Here is a 20,463-nt window from a genome sequence, read left to right as displayed (position 1 = left end):
TTTGCTTTGTATTTTGGGCACTTGTTCATCTTGGGGAATTTGTCATCTTCTCAGGGCATTGAAGGTCAACCAAATGCTGCAGGTTTCATTCTTCCTTTCATATGGTCTATGTCCTGGGGTTTGACTCTTAAGCAGAGCTATTTTTTTATTTTGCAGCCTAGCAGTTGTACGGTGGGGCTGTGTGCAGGTGAATTCACTTGAGAACGATGGGTAAATCAGCTCCTGGGAAGATGTGCACTGCCTGGCCCCGATGCTTCAGTATGCTTGAGGTCAGCTTGGCTGTCTCTGACTGTCTAATAATAATGCAGAATAACAGAATTAAGTATTCATTGTAATTGGTGATCAATAAGATTTGTTTTCAGCTAAGTCTGCGTGCTAGTTTCTAAAGCACTCCAGTCTGTTTCATCAATGACCTTTGTGGTTTTAGCTTAAGCTAAAAATCTAGTTTCTGCTGTTGTTATTTTCTGCCCTGTCGCTGTGAGAGGAAGGGATGATGGCTGGAGGTTTGGCAGTCAGCGAGGGCCTGGCCACCACTGCAGTTCTGTACACTCAGCCTTGGAGATGTGATCAGGAATGTGCTGTTAGTTGCCAGTTTTGTATTGCAAAGACTGAGCATGCTGCCATCACTGTGTTTGATGAGTGAGTTTTCATTGGTTTGGTCCAACTCCAAAGCAGCCTTAATTTGAAGGTGGAATTCTTTGTGGATGAGGCTGTGAAGAATATGGTGTTTATACTCTCATCCTACGGGCAGTACGGTAGAACAACTCCTAACTGATTTGGTAATAAAGACCTAGTTTTTCTTCACTAAACCTGCCCTAGCCAAATTCATCAGCTGGTGATAGCTATCTCTGGAGTGGAAAACCTTTATTGAGTTGATTGACAATTTAATATACTTTGTCAAGCTGTGTTGTTTAGTTTCTGTTGATCCAGAGACACCTGGGGCTCCTTTTGCTTCCTAAGGGATTAAAGTAGCAAGCACTTAGAATGAGATATTGGGAAGATGGGTGCAGGAGACTTTGTAATTTACTATGGAAAAACATAATAATGATGATGAATATTTCAGGTGGAAACGATAGCACTTCACTATATACTATGTGAAATGCTTTTATGTGGTTTTTTTCATTTCTCTTTTATTTTTTAATCCTGGATAAATTAAATGAGGCTTTTGGGGAAAGCATGAGCTGGAATTTCTATTGAGGTTGATAACCTCTGATTCTGCTCTCGTTTGTCTGTCTGCTGGAACTTGTAGCAAACTAGCTATGTCCAAGTTTAATTGTGTAATAATTATTTTTCAAATTGAGCCTTTCTCACTTGGTGCTGATGTATTTGGGAGAGGGAGGGGAATGGAGAGTAAAGAGCTCCTTTCATGAATACAATTTTAATTTCATCTTGCTGATTTGAGCCTTTCCAAGATTCAAGTGAGCATTGGATCAGGTTGGAACTGAGGGGATGACTCATGACTCTGGCATAAAAACTACATTGCATTCCACATATTAGGAGTTTTCTGTTGCCCACAAGAAAGTTCAGGAAAAAAAGACAAAAAGAGAAATGGGTTTCAAATTTCCTGTGCTATTTTCAGTTGACTCCTCTTTCTGGAGATGCCTTAGCAAGTGTAGGACATCTGAAAAACTTGGAACTGCAACTTTCTTGTTGAGGCTCTGATGAACATTGCTTCTGTCATCAAGTTCTTGTGTTCATACTTTGAACTTAGCTGAGTAATGTTGGTATCAGCAGACTCTACTAAAGCCATGCCTTCCTAATTAATAATGCATTCTTAATAAAAAAAAAAAATCTATTTCTTCATGTATTTAATTACCTAGTGAGTGTAAGACTGAATGAAGTTAATACCGTGCAGATTTCAAGCAAAACGCTGCTTTTTAATGTGCTTCAGTATAGGCTATGCACAAGTCAATAGACATGATTTTTAAGCTTCAGTTACCTTTCATTACCCTGTGCATATTCAAATTCAGATTGATGAATGCTGAACCAAAAGCAGACATCGTAGAGTTAATTGAAGTTCTTTAAATTCAGAGGCAAACTATTTTCATAGCTTTGTTTTGAGGGTGGGTTGCTTTTGATGTCTGGGGTTTTTTTGGCTAAGGCAATGGCAAACATTTATTTATCCTGCTCCCTCCCCATTTTCCACCATCGTTGTTGCCAGTGATGCCTGCAGTGCTCAGTGGTCAATGACCCTCAGCCAGGGTGAGCTGCAGGAGCCTTACAGACGGGCCTGTTCTTTCTCCCAGTGCTAGAACAAGTGCAACAGCACAGTGCCATTTTGCTAAAAGCTAATATTTTTCCCAGCAGCTTCTTCTCCAGGCAGAATGAAATGCTTTCTTCAAGAGCAACCACATCTTTTCTCTGCCTGAAAGGTTGTGTTTGTTTGGGGTTTTTTCTCTTGCTTTAGGTGAGAGATAAAAAAAAAATGAAGAGGAAAGCCCAAGGAAATGCCAAAAGTACCAAGTGGTAGTAATTTTGTGTGAGTGTCTCCATTTACACTTCAAACTTGCTCTTGGAGAACTTGGAGCTGCATTTAAAATGTATTTTGGTAGGTGGTCAGCTGTTGACTATCTGCATTTCTTCTTCCATTTCTTTTCTGTGCTTGTTTGGTATTGCTGCTGAATGTCCCCAAAGAGTAAAGTGGTGTGGAAGAGTTGAGGAAGCAGCTTTTGAAATTCTAAAGCTGATGTGTAGGTTTTGTTCCTCTTGGATTTTTAAAAGCAGGTATGTCATCCAAGTTAACTTTCTTCAGCAAGTAACAAGATTGTCGTCCTTCCACTGATGCTCTGTATTTTAACAGAGGTATTTGATGGTGCTGGAAAGGAGCAAGATGCAGAATGAGTTTGAGAGAAGTGATTTAAAGTGGGAGCACAGATGGTTGATTCCTAAAAATCAAAAAATGGATGTTTTGTTTCGTAGGAAAATGAAATCTAATCCTATTTGAGGGTCAACAGGATAAATACAAAGAACTAAATACAGATGTAGATACATATATACATATATGCGTATATATATATATATATATATATATGTATAACCCCGCCCCCCGAAATCTATGAAGCAGGACTGATTGGTGCCATAGCCCAGGCAGCCTGTGGATCTAATTGCCTGCCTGTATTCAGCCCTTGCCTGGATGCCAGGGGAGACGTCTCTGGATTTGTCTCCAGACAGCTTTCCAGGGATGATCCTGCTCCTTTCCTGGTGCCCCAGAGTGCTGCAAGCCCCCCGTCCTGGGGCCATGGGGATGCCTGCCGGGGCCTTTAGGGTCCCCCCTAAAGGGCAGACAGGGTTTGACTGCAAGCTTCCTTGGAAGGTGGAGGCAGGTGAATATTGGCCACCTTCTTCTTTCCCGCTGCCCTCCGTGCTCTTGCAAAGCCTGCTGGGGCACTGGGGCTCTCCATTGCAGGCAGTCTGGAGCTGCCATGCAAAGCCATCTCTCAAGGAGTCCCCAGGTCTCAGGTGCAACCTCAAGAAAATGACACAGCAACGTGTAGAAAACGTGAACTTTATTCACTTGACTACTTCTAAAATCTACAATCCAACGTTACTAGAAGACTATGGGGTAAGAATCTTAAGGCTAAGAAACTTCAATGCTTCAACTGTTTAGAACTGAACACTAAGGGAAAGGTCAACTTCTTGGGGGAAACGTGGTGGGGAATCGAACAACAACAGGGGTGTGGCTAACTTGTAAGGTGGGGAACGTCGCAGTGCCTGGGCTGGGCACTGGTCACCCGTTCCCCGTAAGGTTCTGTAGCTGGAGCGCGACGCTGGAGGTCAGAGCTGTGGGGAGGTGCGGAGTCTCCTGTCACTGCCCTCTTTTGCCGCCATCTTGGTGGTTGGTTGAGGGCTGTCGCGAAGGAGCAGCCGCATCAGGTCGCGGTTGTCCATCAGCAGCTGCATCAGCTCCGTGGGACAGCCCTGTCTTCGATGGCGGCGGGGCCCCGCACGGCCCAAAGGGCTCTGGAGATTCCGCTGCAAGGCAAAGCACAGGGATCCCCATGGAAGAGGCAGAGGGGCAGAGCGGGGCCGGCACCTGTGGGGCTGCCTTTGGCCTGGGAGACAGAGACTCGGGCCCAGTTGGGCTGGGCTGGCCCGGGGAAGAGGCTGCAGCAGGCAGAGCTCTGCCGCCTCTGCTTGGTGCTGTCCATGGAGCTCAGCCCCTGGGCCGCATTCCCCAGCCAGGAGCTCAGGCCCCTTCTGCCGCAGGGCATTGGCCAAAGGGTGCCCAAGAGGCCCTCAAGGTCTGCCCCATCCCGCCTGCCTGACCCCCCACCCCCCTCCTCACCTCTCGCCAGCGTCTCTGAATTCTTTTTCCGAGCGACCATCCCATGGCCATTCCTATGATGAGCAGGTCGATGAGCAGGAATGTCCTGGCCGCCCACCGGATGCGCTCAGGGTCCGACTCGTCCAGATGACAATCCTCCAGAAGCAGAGGAGAGGCATCCGTGCTGCGCTCAGGTTTGCTCACAGGGTCGAGGGGATGAGCCAAGAGCAGCAGCACGTAAAGCTGCAGCAGCGCGGAGGAGCCGTGAGCAGCCATAGTGCTCTGCCAGCAGCACCGAGGCTCTGGGCGTCTCTCTGCGAGCAGCTGTGCCTGGGCACTGGGGCGCAGCAACAGCTGGGGACAGTTGCCAGCCAGCGTGCCGTCCCCAGAGGCTGTGATGTCACAGAAGCACAGAACGCCCTGGCTGCAGAGAGCCCTGAGAGAATGTTGAGTCCAAGCTGGGAGCCATGGCGGCAAGCATGGCCAGCAGAGCGGGGCCCGAGCGCTGCGGCCTGGCTTGCCTTGCACCCGTGCCACAATGATGACTCCAGCAGCCCCTGTCAGGCCATTGCAGTATCTGATGGCCCACGCTGGGCACAAGTTCTTCCCAATGGCCACCGTAAACCTCCCTTGGCCCAGCTTCCAAGCCTTGTTGGCATCTGCTCTCTCTTGTCCTTGCCCACCTGGCTGGCGCTGCCGTGTTGCTCGCTGGCCTGTCTGTGGGAGAAGAGGCTGTGCCAATGAGTGCTGCTCAACTTGGAGGCCATTCAAAGGAGGATTTGATTGGGCCTGCTGTGGGAAGAAGGAATATGCGTGCACATGGCCACTGCCCATAGGTTTTACCCCAGATTTTCATGAGCAGCTGTCCTAGTGAAAGTCAAGTCTGTTTTAGTGAGTATTTGAGGGCTTCCAGAGCACAGTGCCATCTCAGGGGAATTCTGCTGGTTGAGTTCTACTGAGGCTTTGAGATGAGTTGCAAATCCTGAAAATGTTCTCCTTGCCCAGGTAGTAATTTCACAGTTTAGACTGTGGGGATATTGATTGCTCAGTGTTGAGGACCTCATGTAACTTTCAGCCCCAGAAACTTTCAACCTCCAGTGATTGTCCTTGAGACAAAACCATTTGAAATCTTTTTTTCTGTGGACAGGAATTGCTTCGGTGTTACTTCACATCATCCATTAAAAATTTGATGCCTGGAACAAATCCCGAGTGCTGTGTGATTTCCTTGGTCGTGTTCTTTGGAATGGCTTCCCCCTCATTTTGTGAAGCTGGCCCCAGAAAGGTCATAGATGGGTGAGAAGTTCTGAAAGGCCAAGTGGTGCAGATCTTTGCCTCCTGTTTCGAGGTCTGCGGTGAGCTGTGAGTCCAAGAGCTGATCTGACGTGATGGTGAAAACACAGTTGTCGTGGTTTTAAAGCAGTAACTGAAAAAATACTAGAAAACTTACTTATTTCTTGCTGTGAGATATGGATTAGAGCAAGAGCAAAACAGGCTTAAAACTTAAAAGGAATAAAGAAAGTTTATTCACAAAACTACAAGAATAAGAACACCAGAATAAACTTTCAGAAAACCCTTTTATCCCGCACTACCCAGCATTCCCTTGTTCACATGACAAGATAGAGACAAAAGACTTTGGAACTTTGGTGTTTAAAACAGTCCCAATTCTTGCTAGAGTCTCTTTATCAGTGTTTGTATAGAAACAGAAATCTTCTTCTGCTAATCTATGGAGTTTCTCACAAGAAAAATATTTCTGTTATAGTTTTCTATTTGTTTGATGCCAGCTGCCCGGAAATCTGCCATGAGTTCACTCCTCCCATTTCACATCACTCTGAGGTGTGTATGGGCCATGAGTCCTCTTCATCTGTCTCTGTGAGCTTCGCAGGAAAACAGTTTTCTCATTGCCCTCAAGGCCTCAAATCTTCACTCCACTCTGTTCCAGCGCCTCACTGTATCACAATTACTCTACTTTTTACTCAAAATCCACACTTTGAACACTCCATGCTTCCCAATATACTCTGTCATGAATTAAAGGAGTTTTTTTCAGAACATGGTTGTCCATCTCCATAGCTTTAAGAGAAAAATATTTCAGCTTATAAAGCATCTCCTTATTCTCTCTTCCCTATCTAAAACTTAAGCCTTGTTTTTGTCCTATATTTTTCTAATACTAAAAAAAAAAAAAATCTGTGTTTTTCTAAAAGTGAAAAAAAAAAATAAAAAAATAAAGTAAAGAGTAGAAACAGAATAATATTTCTGAGAGGCAGGACATTTTTTAGTTTGTGTTGTCCGATGGAACAACAGTCACTTGAAGAAATTCCATATAGTAGAACATGTCACATTTGTCAATTTTAACCTGAAATTTATTAACAGGAATGTCTGTACTACGAACATGTGTTAAGTATAGGAATATATTGCATGTTTTCCTACTTGTAAGAAGTAAATTTCTGTCTTTACAAGCTAACACCATTAATTTCAGCTCTTAGTTATTCCCATTGCATATTCTTTTAAACAGACTTAATCAGACAAATTTTGTGTTATTTAGCAAGTAATGCTTGCTTATTACTACAAGTTCTTGAAGTCATAACACTTAAAATTGCAGTACATATATATTATTCTTACTATGATGATGTGAGTTGGCTGCTAGTCATTTAACTATATATAAGGTCTTACTATTTCTTAGTGCAATTACTTAAAATAAGTGTCTTGGAAATTGTTTTTATTTTTAGATTTAAAACTGTTCTTACTAAAGTTGATTTGTTAAAGATTGGACAATGTATATTTAATAATTAATGTTCCCCAGTGATATTTATTGTCAGTCAGGATTCACTTTACAGTCAATAAATAACCTAAAAAATCTGAATTTTGTAGCCAGTTTTGTCTAATTCTTAGAGCAATGCTTTGGGAAATTGGAGATATATATATATGAATATAAATATGTATATCTGCTATATACCTTTTTTATGACGGTTTTGTCCTACTACTGCAAATGTTTCTTTTTGTTTGTTTTTTCCTAACATACATAAAATTTTCTTAACCATATTTAAAGCTACCAGCTTGTTATTCTGACAAAACCCTGTGAGAATAAATTATTTTTATTAATACTCTACATGTCAAAACCTTGCAGTCAGTCAAATAACAGAAGGAGTGTTCATTGTCTCTCTCCCCCACTGATGCTGTTCTAGGAGTTGGAGTTAGAAGATTCAGACATCAAGTGAAACAGTGAAAGATGATAAGAAAACACTTGATTCTCACAAGGTATTTCCTACTAAAAGAGATTGTTTTGCAGTTTTGTCTGCTCTTGACACTATTTTGAGTAAATGTGAATTCCTAAGACATGCTCAAGGCAATTAAATATTTATGCTCCCCAAACTCAATTTTTAAGCAACATTTTCTGTTTACAAGAATCAGGTTTGCTTTGGTTTTATCTCTTTTCTTTCAGGTTACAAGACAGATTTTTTTATTATTATTTTCATTGGGGGAAAAAGATATGTATTTATAGTGTTTGTGAAGACTTTGCTCAGCTGAAAAAAGTAATAGGTAACATGAGTATAACATTGTGTTCTTCCATATTTCTATTTTTAAGTCCTATTACATGTGATATTTTCCATTTTGCCTTCTATTAGGCCTGAAATTGGAAACTATTTAAAACCTAACAAACCCCGGAGTTTATCCCTGTTCTTTGAATAGCAACAGAAGTATGGCTGTCATGGTTTGACACATCAATGAAGAACAGCCTCTGCTCTGCAGCAGGTACTCAAGTGGAACTTTTGCAAGTGGGCTCTCATCAGGAGTGAAACACTGGCTGCTGACTCTGCTGCTTTTGGTCACAGACTGCTGCCTTTATGAACCAGGTTTGTCCTTCTGCCTCTTTTGTGTTTTATATAGACTTGATTACAAATGAGGCACTTGTCCTCTTACCTGGGAGTTGCAGCAGGTCAGCAGCAGCAGGAGTTACTGGCTGCTTCCCATCAGCTGACTCCTTTTAGCCAACCCTTCCCATTTCCTGCGCCAATCCGATTTTTCCAAGCAATTAGGAAGAAAACTAAACCATAACTTTTACAAAATCACTTTAGGGAAGATGTTGCTTAATTGTTTGCTTCATTCAAATGAACACTTCTAACATTCACTTCTCTGAGTAAGAATGCCTTTTATGAGAAGCTGCTAAAAATAGGAATTTGAGAGCAGGGATGTTAAAAGTAGGGCCAGAGAGGAGCAAATTTGTCGCAGGGCAAGTTCTGTTTGCACTGAGGGAGTACTATCAATTTTGTCTCTGTCCTGTCTTTCACTGGTCCTGAAACAACAGTGCCTGCTTGAACAAACCTGCTCCTCAGGAGTGATTGGATCTGGTGCTCTGGGTGTTAGCAGCTGCAGTGCTGAACCACAGGCAGACATGAGATCTGACTGGATCACCCTTGCTAACATTTTCATGTAGAACCCATAACTCACTTGATCAGCAACACTTGCTTGAATGCTGCCTTTTGCCTTGGCTCTTCCCACTAAATAGTTCTTGAGCTGGGAAGTGGTCCTGATCTAAGAATCTGCAGTAATCTTTAATTCTGCCTTTATAACTCAGGAAACCACAGTAACCTTCATTTTAGAATGTGAACATTTTTTGGACAAACACTGAATTGTAGCTTCATTGACATGAGCTAAAGTAAGCTCTTTCAGTGGTCCTAGAGTGGTAGCTGTAAAAGGCAATCAGAGTGAAGATCCTGAATAATTTTCTTTTCCAGCCAGGTTTTAATGTATTTCCCCTGCAAATCAATTCATGTATCATAGAGCTCAATTACCTGCCCATAAAATGAGAGTTGTTGCTCAGAACTGTGGAATTAGGGTAACAAGAACTGTAATGATACACTAGATAAACACTGTTGCAATACTCTCTCAGCCCTGTTAGGGTATTTTAAATTTGCAGCAGATCTCAGTAAGGATGAGAAAATGCTGAGCTACATAAAAATGATGGAGACTGGAGGAGAAATTAGCCTTGCAGTGTTCTACAGTCCCAACATTTCCAACCACCACACCTGGTAGTGAAAATGCTGGTTTGTATTTGAAAAAAAGGAACTGCAATCAATCAAATGCACTGCCAAGTATAAATTAATTTCTGTAAGTCAAGTCCCTTAGGAACAATTCCTTAATAAAAGATCTGTTTCAAATCTCCTAAGTCTTCTAAAACCAACCCCAACAAAACACAGAAAACATAGTGTCTTTATTTGACCTGTCCTAGACTTCATTTATTTATTTACAGTCTGAAGGATGAGTCAAGTACCTGCAGTGGTGCCTTTAGCAATGCAAAACAAAATATTTTGAATATTCTTATTTAGCGTTCCAGTTTTAATGAGCTTGGAGCATAGTGAAGGAGATCAGATGTTTGCAGGTTCTGGATGAGGGTAGAAATAATTAAAAAGCATCTTGAAAGTAACATCATATTTTTGTCAGCCATCTCTTCAGGGACTACTTTAAATCCCAGAATGTTCAAGAGCCATCATCACTGTACAAACAGAAGCTCCAACTGAACGAAACCAGAAGAAGTGGATATGGCAAATTCTCTGGTCCAAGTGGTGATATTAATCTGGTGAGGCTCTGGATTCCCATTTCAGACATACTATCACAGCTTAAATATAGGAAAAAATTGGGATTTTACTTTGCTGTGGTCTCTTTTTGTTTTGCAAAATATGTGATAGTTAATATATGAGTAAAATCTTGTATAAAAACAGGTTTGTTTTTTGGTTTTTTTTCTAACAAATAGCCAAATGCATATTACCTGCCTTGCTGGAAAATAATTGAGGTCTTCCTCTAAGAAATTTTTTCTCAGAGTGCCTTTCTTTGTGATTTGTGTTCTTATCTTAGGAAGATACAGGAGTTGCTCATTTTAATGCTGTCCAGCAGACTATTCCATGCTTTCTCAGCTGTTTGGATCTGCAGTTCAGGATTGGACCAAGAAAAATGGTGATGGGATCAAATTATTTTTATTCTTAAATGAGGACAATTCCATTTTTAAACATACACATGTGCTTCCAATGCTTTCAGTAGTCAAGGATGAAATTTTGAACAGACATGAATTCCTCAGTCTTTGTTTCTTTTTCCCTGAAGGATGGAATTTGGACTTTGCCCACCAGTGCAGTCCTTGCTATGGGCAGATGTTTCTTCTGTTCTTCTTACCAGCAGTAGGAGTGGTTGGACCCTGAACCTCAAAGAAGAGGGAGCTAACATCCCTTACCTGGATAAGTCCCACAGGTAAGCACCTTGGAGAAGTTCTTCAACCAAAACCAGTTCCTGTAAGGCTTTCCAGCCCTTGACAGGAAATAAGCTGATTCCTGCAGGCTGCAACATGAAGACTTCCAGACTGAAGTGAGCATCCTGCTATAAGGAAGGATTTGGGAGTAGTGAGTCATCATTTGTATGGGAAATTAATCTGTGATTTTTATTTATTGTTTTTTTTCATTTGAAGTAACATCACATCATCATAGAGAGACATTGTCTGTCATTTCTGGTGTGGATACCTGAATAACTCAGCTAGACAGGTAGCATGATAAGGTAATACAATGCAGATATTGAAAGGAATTTTTTGGATGATTTTTTTGTTAGTTCAAGCTGCAGTCCCTGATTTATTCAGGCTTTGAAGTACCATGCAAGCCTTTCCCACAGAAGAAATTCTGTTTTATGTAAATAATGCACTGTGCAGTAAACTAGAAGAAAGCAGGGAGCATAGAGCATGAAGTTAGTGTTTCATGCAGGTGTTTGAAGGCAATGTGGGATTCCAGAGCTTAGTGTTTGAATTGCAACTTGAATTTCCTTCTTTGCTGTTATTTAGACTGCTCTGAAGTAGTCATGAGAAGCAAAAATGAAAGGCAATGTTGTTTGATGGGGACTGTGGTAGGGCTTTCTTGCCAGATTTGAAATGGCTTGAATTGATTAAAATCTCCAGGTGAGGGGAAGATTGTATCCATTCCTCTCTCTTATTAAAGCAAATTTTCCAAGAGGGATGTAAAATTGCAGTTGAGGGTTGGGGTGGTTTTTTCTTTTTTCCCTTCTTTCATGTGCAACCTAACAACTCCAGTTTCACAGGCCTATTTAACATTTGATCCCTAAAAGTCAGTCCTTTGCTTTGTATTTTGGGCACTTGTTCATCTTGGGGAATTTGTCATCTTCTCAGGGCATTGAAGGTCAACCAAATGCTGCAGGTTTCATTCTTCCTTTCATATGGTCTATGTCCTGGGGTTTGACTCTTAAGCAGAGCTATTTTTTTATTTTGCAGCCTAGCAGTTGTACGGTGGGGCTGTGTGCAGGTGAATTCACTTGAGAACGATGGGTAAATCAGCTCCTGGGAAGATGTGCACTGCTTGGCCCCGATGCTTCAGCATGCTTGAGGTCAGCTTGGCTGTCTCTGACTGTCTAATAATAATGCAGAATGATAGAATTAAGTATTCATTGTAATTGGTGATCAATAAGATTTGTTTTCAGCTAAATCTGCGTGCTAGTTTCTAAAGCACTCCAGTCTGTTTCATCAATGACCTTTGTGATTTTAGCTTAAGCTTTCTAGTTTCTGCTGTTGTTATTTTCTGCCCTGTCGCTGTGAGAGGAAGGGATGATGGCTGGAGGTTTGGCAGTCAGCGAGGGCCTGGCCACCACTGCAGTTCTGTACACTCAGCCTTGGAGATGTGATCAGGAATGTGCTGTTAGTTGCCAGTTTTGTATTGCAAAGACTGAGCATGCTGCCATCACTGTGTTTGATGAGTGAGTTTTCATTGGTTTGGTCCAACTCCAAAGCAGCCTTAATTTGAAGGTGGAATTCTTTGTGGATGAGGCTGTGAAGAATATGGTGTTTATACTCCCATCCTACGGGCAGTACGGTAGAACAACTCCTAACTGATTTGGTAATAAAGACCTAGTTTTTCTTCACTAAACCTGCCCTAGCCAAATTCATCAGCTGGTGATAGCTATCTCTGGAGTGGGAGTTCTTTATTGAGTTGATTGACAATTTGATATACTTTGTCAAGCTGTGTTGTTTAGTTTCTGTTGATCCAGAGACACCTGAGGCTCCTTTTGCTTCCTAAGGGATTAAAGTAGCAAGCACTTAGAATGAGATATTGGGAAGATGGGTGCAGGAGACTTTGTAATTTACTATGGAAAAACATAATAATGATGATGAATATTTCAGGTGGAAATGATAGTATTTCACTATATACTATGTGAAATGCTTTTATGTGATTTTTTTTCATTTCTCTTTTATTTTTTAATCCTGGATAAATTAAATGAGGCTTTTGGGGAAAGCATGAGCTGGAATTTCTATTGAGGTTGATAACCTCTGATTCTGCTCTCATTTGTCTGTCTGCTGGAACTTGTAGCAAACTAGCTATGTCCAAGTTTAATTGTGTAATAATTATCTTTCAAATTGAGCCTTTCTCACTTGGTGCTGATGTATTTGGGGGAGGGAGGGGAATGGAGAGTAAAGAGCTCCTTTCATGAATACAATTTTAATTTCATCTTGCTGATTTGAGCCTTTCCAAGATTCAAGTGAGCATTGGATCAGGTTGGAACTGAGGGGATGACTCATGACTCTGGCATAAAAACTACATTGCATTCCACATATTGGGAGTTTTCTGTTGCCCACAAGAAAGTTCAGGAAAAAAAAGAAAAATATAGAAATGGGTTTCAAATTTCCTGTGCTATTTTCAGTTGACTCCTCTTTCTGGAGGTGCCTTAGCAAGTGTAGGACATCTGAAAAACTTGGAACTGCAACTTTCTTGTTGAGGCTCTGATGAACATTGCTTCTGTCATCAAGTTCTTGTGTTCATACTTTGAACTTAGCTGAGTAATGTTGGTATCAGCAGACTCTGCTAAAGCCATGCCTTCCTAATTAATAATGCATTTCTAATAAAAAAAAAAAAAAATCTATTTCTTCATGTATTTAATTACCTAGTGAGTGTAAGACTGAATGAAGTTAATACCGTGCAGATTTCAAGCAAAACGCTGCTTTTTAATGTGCTTCAGTATAGGCTATGCACAAGTCAATAGACATGATTTTTAAGCCTCAGTTACCTTTCATTACCCTGTGCATATTCAAATTCAGATTGATGAATGCTGAACCAAAAGCAGACATCGTAGAGTTAATTGAAGTTCTTTAAATTCAGAGGCAAACTATTTTCATAGCTTTGTTTTGAGGGTGGGTTGCTTTTGATGTCTGGGGTTTTTTTGGCTAAGGCAATGGCAAACATTTATTTATCCTGCTCCCTCCCCATTTTCCACCATCGTTGTTGCCAGTGATGCCTGCAGTGCTCAGTGGTCAATGACCCTCAGCCAGGGTGAGCTGCAGGAGCCTTACAGACGGGCCTGTTCTTTCTCCCAGTGCTAGAACAAGTGCAACAGCACAGTGCCATTTTGCTAAAAGCTAATATTTTTCCCAGCAGCTTCTTCTCCAGGCAGAATGAAATGCTTTCTTCAAGAGCAACCACATCTTTCCTCTGCCTGAAAGGTTGTGTTTGTTTGGGTTTTTTCTCTTGCTTTAGGTGAGAGATAAAAAAAAAATGAAGAGGAAAGCCCAAGGAAATGCCAAAAGTACCAAGTGGTAGTAATTTTGTGTGAGTGTCTCCATTTACACTTCAAACTTGCTCTTGGAGAACTTGGAGCTGCATTTAAAATGTATTTTGGTAGGTGGTCTGCTGCTGACTATCTGCATTTCTTCTTCCATTTCTTTTCTGTGCTTGTTTGGTATTGCTGCTGAATGTCCCCAAAGAGTAAAGTGGTGTGGAAGAGTTGAGGAAGCAGCTTTTGAAATTCTAAAGCTGATGTGTAGGTTTTGTTCCTCTTGGATTTTTAAAAGCAGGTATGTCATCCAAGTTAACTTTCTTCAGCAAGTAACAAGATTGTCGTCCTTCCACTGATGCTCTGTATTTTAACAGAGGTATTTGATGGTGCTGGAAAGGAGCAAGATGCAGAATGAGTTTGAGAGAAGGGATTTAAAGTGGGAGCACAGATGGTTGATTCCTAAAAATCAAAAAACGGATGTTTTGTTTTGTAGGAAAATGAAATCTAATCCTATTTGAGGGTCAACAGGATAAATACAAAGAACTAAATACAGATGTAGATACATATATACATATATGCGTATATATATATATATATATATGTATAACCCCGCCCCCCGAAATCTATGAAGCAGGACTGATTGGTGCCATAGCCCAGGCAGCCTGTGGATCTAATTGCCTGCCTGTATTCAGCCCTTGCCTGGATGCCAGGGGAGACGTCTCTGGATTTGTCTCCAGACAGCTTTCCAGGGATGATCCTGCTCCTTTCCTGGTGCCCCAGAGTGCTGCAAGCCCCCCGTCCTGGGGCCATGGGGATGCCTGCCGGGGCCTTTAGGGTCCCCCCTAAAGGGCAGACAGGGTTTGACTGCAAGCTTCCTTGGAAGGTGGAGGCAGGTGAATATTGGCCACCTTCTTCTTTCCCGCTGCCCTCCGTGCTCTTGCAAAGCCTGCTGGGGCACTGGGGCTCTCCATTGCAGGCAGTCTGGAGCTGCCATGCAAAGCCATCTCTCAAGGAGTCCCCAGGTCTCAGGTGCAACCTCAAGAAAATGACACAGCAACGTGTAGAAAACGTGAACTTTATTCACTTGACTACTTCTAAAATCTACAATCCAACGTTACTAGAAGACTATGGGGTAAGAATCTTAAGGCTAAGAAACTTCAATGCTTCAACTGTTTAGAACTGAACACTAAGGGAAAGGTCAACTTCTTGGGGGAAACGTGGTGGGGAATCGAACAACAACAGGGGTGTGGCTAACTTGTAAGGTGGGGAACGTCGCAGTGCCTGGGCTGGGCACTGGTCACCCGTTCCCCGTAAGGTTCTGTAGCTGGAGCGCGACGCTGGAGGTCAGAGCTGTGGGGAGGTGCGGAGTCTCCTGTCACTGCCCTCTTTTGCTGCCGTCTTGGTGGTTGGCCTCCTCGGCTGAGAGCTGTAGCGAAGGAGCAGCCGCATCAGGTCACGGTTTTGCCTGAGCAGCTGCATCAACTTGGTGGGACAGCCGAGTCTTCGATGGCGGCGGGGCCCCGCACGGCCCGAAGGGCTCTGGAGATTCCGCTGCAAGGCAAAGCACAGGGATCCCCATGGAAGAGGCAGAGGGGCAGAGCGGGGCCGGCACCTGTGGGGCTGCCTTTGGCCTGGGAGACAGAGACTCGGGCCCAGTTGGGCTGGGCTGGCCCGGGGAAGAGGCTGCAGCAGGCAGAGCTCTGCCGCCTCTGCTTGGTGCTGTCCATGGAGCTCAGCCCCTGGGCCGCATTCCCCAGCCAGGAGCTCAGGCCCCTTCTGCCGCAGGGCATTGGCCAAAGGGTGCCCAAGAGGCCCTCAAGGTCTGCCCCATCCCGCCTGCCTGACCCCCCACCCCCCTCCTCACCTCTCGCCAGCGTCTCTGAATTCTTTTTCCGAGCGACCATCCCATGGCCATTCCTATGATGAGCAGGTCGATGAGCAGGAATGTCCTGGCCGCCCACCGGATGCGCTCAGGGTCCGACTCGTCCAGATGACAATCCTCCAGAAGCAGAGGAGAGGCATCCGTGCTGCGCTCAGGTTTGCTCACAGGGTCGAGGGGATGAGCCAAGAGCAGCAGCACGTAAAGCTGCAGCAGCGCGGAGGAGCCGTGAGCAGCCATAGTGCTCTGCCAGCAGCACCGAGGCTCTGGGCGTCTCTCTGCGAGCAGCTGTGCCTGGGCACTGGGGCGCAGCAACAGCTGGGGACAGTTGCCAGCCAGCGTGCCGTCCCCAGAGGCTGTGATGTCACAGAAGCACAGAACGCCCTGGCTGCAGAGAGCCCTGAGAGAATGTTGAGTCCAAGCTGGGAGCCATGGCGGCAAGCATGGCCAGCAGAGCGGGGCCCGAGCGCTGCGGCCTGGCTTGCCTTGCACCCGTGCCACAATGATGACTCCAGCAGCCCCTGTCAGGCCATTGCAGTATCTGATGGCCCACGCTGGGCACAAGTTCTTCCCAATGGCCAGCGTAAACCTCCCTTGGCCCAGCTTCCAAGCCTTGTTGGCATCTGCTCTCTCTTGTCCTTGCCCACCTGGCTGGCGCTGCCGTGTTGCTCGCTGGCCTGTCTGTGGGAGAAGAGGCTGTGCCAATGAGTGCTGCTCAACTTGGAGGCCATTCAAAGGAGGATTTGATTGGGCCTGCTGTGGGAAGAAGGAATATGCGTGCACATGGCCACTTCCCATAGGTTTTACCCCAGATTTTCATGAGCAGCTGTTCTAGTGAAAGTCAAGTCTGTTTTAGTGAGTATTTGAGGGCTTCCAGAGCACAGTGCCATCTCAGGGGAATTCTGCTGGTTGAGTTCTACTGAGGCTTTGAGATGAGTTGCAAATCCTGAAAATGTTCTCCTTGCCCAGGTAGTAATTTCACAGTTTAGACTGTGGGGATATTGATTGCTCAGTGTTGAGGACCTCATGTAACTTTCAGCCCCAGAAACTTTCAACCTCCAGTGATTGTCCTTGAGACAAAACCATTTGAAATCTTTTTTTCTGTGGACAGGAATTGCTTCGGTGTTACTTCACATCATCCATTAAAAATTTGATGCCTGGAACAAATCCCGAGTGCTGTGTGATTTCCTTGGTCGTGTTCTTTGGAATGGCTTCCCCCTCATTTTGTGAAGCTGGCCCCAGAAAGGTCATAGATGGGTGAGAAGTTCTGAAAGGCCAAGTGGTGCAGATCTTTGCCTCCTGTTTCGAGGTCTGTGGTGAGCTGTGAGTCCAAGAGCTGATCTGACGTGATGGTGAAAACACAATTGAACCTTTTTGCAGCAGGGTGGATGGATAGAAGCAAAGCACAGCACGGCTGGCAGCAGCAAATGAATTAAAATGCATCCCTGGAATATGTTTCTTGGATTGTTCTTCTAGTATTGTGGTATTAATTCTGATGTCTGAGTAGTGAACAAGCAACAAGTAGTGAACACGTGATTTGTAGTCAATTTTCTATTTCTTATGTAGTGGAGAGTATGGATGCTAGCTTTGGAGCAGGCTGCAGAGAGCTGCAGAAACTGCAGGCCCCATGGCCTATCAGTCCTGCCCGAGAAGCTAGCCTGGGAATTCATAGGAGGATTTCAAAACAATCCTCACAGACAGAAAACAACTGCCAGGTGCTGTTTGTCTGTCCTCTTGTTTTCCTTGCAGGAGAAAGTCAGGGGGGTGGTGAGCCCCACTGACCAATGATGGTGATGTAGCACTTTACTAAGCAATAAGAGTTTCCTTTCTGTACTTTCCACGTATCTGTCTATTAGACAAGCCTAGAGTAATAAAGTAGAGAAGATTCTCCTGTTGTGACTCCCTTGAGAGTCCGTGTCGTTCTTTCCCACCGTTCCCAATCAGAACGACAGAGGAGATTTTTAAGAATTGTGTTTTTCTCTCCTGGTTGAGGAATGTGTTCTTCACGGGCTGAATCTTCATATCACTTTGTTTTTGTAGAAGAGCAGTTTCAGCAGCAGATGATTCTCCTTGCCCTCCTTTTCATTTTTCTTGTCTGTATTATTGCCTGGCAGGTTAACCTTTTCAAATTGCGTGCTGCAAAACGTTGCTACTAAGGATAGTTGGTGTCCAAACAGGTTCTTTTCTCGCTTGGATTTCAACTATTGCAGGATGAAAGGTTTCTAATGAAGCTACAGAATTGCATATCACTGGGACCTTGACTTCTTCCCTGCTTGGATCTAGATAAAGAGATTCTTGCCAATTGAACTGCTGACATATTATGTAGAGATCAGGAGTGGCCACCACAAGTGGTACTGAATTCTTGGAAATGTGGTGATTTTTGTTAGAAATGATTTTAGCTTCGACAGTGCAAGCTTATCATATCCATCTGCATTTGTGTTCTATTAATCATGGGCTTTTGTATTAAGCATGGGCTTCAGTTTGCTGTCTTTTTGTCACTTCTTCAAATACCAGTTTTCTACACCTGCTGGCTTGTTCCTTCTGACTTCAAATGGTATCTCTTGGGCACATAACTTCATCTTATTGTGAACAGCGCAAAGAACATGTTTTGGTCTGTCTTGATTTGATGGAGTGATTGCTGTGGAAGGACTGGGAGGTTTTGTGGTTTAAGGTGAAAGAAGTTCAGCAGCCTTGGCAAGTAAGTGTGCCAGTTTACAAGGTGAATCTACAGAAACCCCCGTGCTTCAGCTGCAATGTACAATCTCTGAGGCTGCTGCTGTCGGGGTGCCTTTGTTCTGTTGGTTTGGGAACCCATATTCTACACAGCATCATTTGTCAGAACTCCATTTCACTTGTACAGTCCCTCTGTTTTCCCACTTCTGAATGATGGTTTTCTCTGTGCCTTTAACATGGGGAATTCTGGGTGATAAAAATAATACATATTCCATAATGTTTTACGTTTCCTCTTGGAGTTTTTTCTAGTTTTCAAATAATTACCTTTTGTTTCTAGCTGGGGGCAAAATGCATTTGCAGTTTCAGTGGTTTTTTTTCCCAATTTCTAATCTTACTTGGGCACTAGATAAGGGAGAAAAATGCCCTAGTTTCATGGAAAAGATTCTGTGTTATTCCATGCCTTGAAATGAATTAAAATACGGTTCTATTGCTCTCTCTTTCATTTCTTCTCTTCATTTGGTAGAGTTTAGAAATCTCTTGCCATGAACTAGGTAGTGCAGAGTGCCTGCCTTGCTGTGTTGAACTCCTGGGTGAGCATGCCAGGCTTAGTTTAGAGATTTGCTTTTAAACATCCCTTATTCCTTGTGAAATCTATCATTTGGTTTGTTTGTAGTTGTGTTAGAAGATAAAGAGGAGGGGGATCACCCTGGAAAATTTGTCATCTGAACTGAATTTGTACCCTTTAGGCCATCAGTGACTGCTCCTTAGCTTTCTCAAGGCATGAAGGACACTGGGAGTTCCTCCCAGACTCTTCTTTTGCGACAGCAGTCCTTTCTCTTTGGCTCCATGAGATGCTCTGCACAGGAGTGCTTGAGCTCTGAAGGGCAGGGGCATTCCATGAGGGTGAATAATAAAGAACTCCTGTAGCCTGAACTGTTTCCAACTTAACCCAGCAGAAGGAATTGTTTCCCAATTCTGAGTCTAATGGTGCTGCTGACAAATTGTGCAGTTTCAGAGCAGCAGTGCAAGATGTGCAAGGGGCTTGTGTGGAGGGAGAGCAGCAGCTTGTAACACTGGACCTTTGTCCCGTGGGCAGCTGTGCGGTTTTAAGCGGGAATGTTCCGGAGGGGTGTGGAATTGAAGAAATGTTCGGAAGATTTGTAGGTTTGTTGCTGTAGGTGTGAAGGGTGGGGACAAGTCTTGTCCAGTGACGGAGCAATGATTAGGTAAGGTACTGGGAGAGCATCTGAGGATGGTGTTGCTGTTGCATGTGATTTTTCTGGAGGCCATCTGATGCACACAAGATTTGTTATGACTACCAGGATTGCAACTAAACAGAATGCAGTCATTTTTCTTGTAATTTAGTGCAGCATCTTTTGATCCGTGATGAGCTGAAGGCTCAGTGCACAAGGCTGAAAGGAAATGGCACGCTCTCAAGAGATTTTGGTCTTTGCGGCTTCATGAAGGTGGATAGGACATAATTCCTTCGCTCATTGGAGCTGCAGAGTTTAGTTTGATCTCCTCTGTTTCTAAGCAGTGCTAAAAGGTGTTCCTTCCCTCAATTTTGATGGCAGCAGAGAGTCAGCTAATGAATGTGGATCTAGGTAAGGTTTGTGGAACAAAATCAAACACAATTGTCTGAAAAGCTGTTAGACATGCCTACAGTCAGTGTCAACAGAGAAGGAAGAGGTTAAAATTCCATCTTAATTTTAGAGCTCTTCCTCTCTTCTGCCTGCTTTTCCCATAGTGCATATGGAACCAGCATAGTTCATTTGATCCCTACCCCTGAGTGCAGCAGCTCACCTGCTTTCTGCTGCCCGCCTTTGCTTTCTTGTCAGATGGAAACACTGAAATAGAAAAGGTGATGTGACTTAATTGACTTCATTCAAATGCCTTGGCAATTGAATTTCTGTCTCTTGGCTGGATACTCAGCATCTCTAAGTGCAGAATCCTCCCTGGCACTGTATATCCTCGCCTTGTCCCTGCCACCACCACTCAAATATTTTCCTTTCATTGTAAAGTGAGTGAGATTTTACTTGGCTGGAATTCTGCAGTGCTGGGAATGAAGGCTTTTTCCTTCCTCATTTTTTTATAATGAATTTCTTTTTTATTCTATTCACAC

At 43.6% G+C, this 20,463-nt stretch overlaps 1 protein-coding gene across 1 annotated transcript; it reads right to left on the bottom strand.

The window, feature by feature from the left end:
- Window positions 1-3,489: 3,489 nt before the first annotated feature.
- Window positions 3,490-4,597, bottom strand: LOC147653208 (uncharacterized). Its single transcript, XM_086889173.1, has 2 exons — window positions 4,286-4,597; window positions 3,490-3,972 (listed from the first exon to the last, which is right to left on the bottom strand). The coding sequence occupies exons 1-2, from the start codon at window positions 4,538-4,540 to the stop codon at window positions 3,775-3,777; spliced, it is 453 nt and encodes a 150-aa protein (XP_086745299.1). The 5' UTR covers window positions 4,541-4,597; the 3' UTR covers window positions 3,490-3,774.
- Window positions 4,598-20,463: the final 15,866 nt, after the last annotated feature.

Source organism: Cyanistes caeruleus, chromosome 5, assembly GCF_971803275.1.
Source record: "Cyanistes caeruleus chromosome 5, bCyaCae1.hap1.1, whole genome shotgun sequence".
NCBI classification, from domain to species: domain Eukaryota; kingdom Metazoa; phylum Chordata; class Aves; order Passeriformes; family Paridae; genus Cyanistes; species Cyanistes caeruleus.
The sequence above is the reverse complement of the archived record's forward strand: the minus strand, read 5'-3'. Positions and strand labels throughout refer to the sequence as shown.

What these genes read in the sequence shown, in the direction of transcription:
- LOC147653208 (XM_086889173.1), bottom strand. Translation starts at nt 4,540, where the DNA reads ATGGCTGCTCACGGCTCCTCCGCGCTGCTGCAGCTTTACGTGCTGCTG. An exon ending in TTCAGAGACGCTGGCGAGAG is followed by an intron (nt 3,973 to 4,285) that starts GTGAGGAGGGGG and finishes TTTGCCTTGCAG; the next exon opens with CGGAATCTCCAGAGCCCTTT.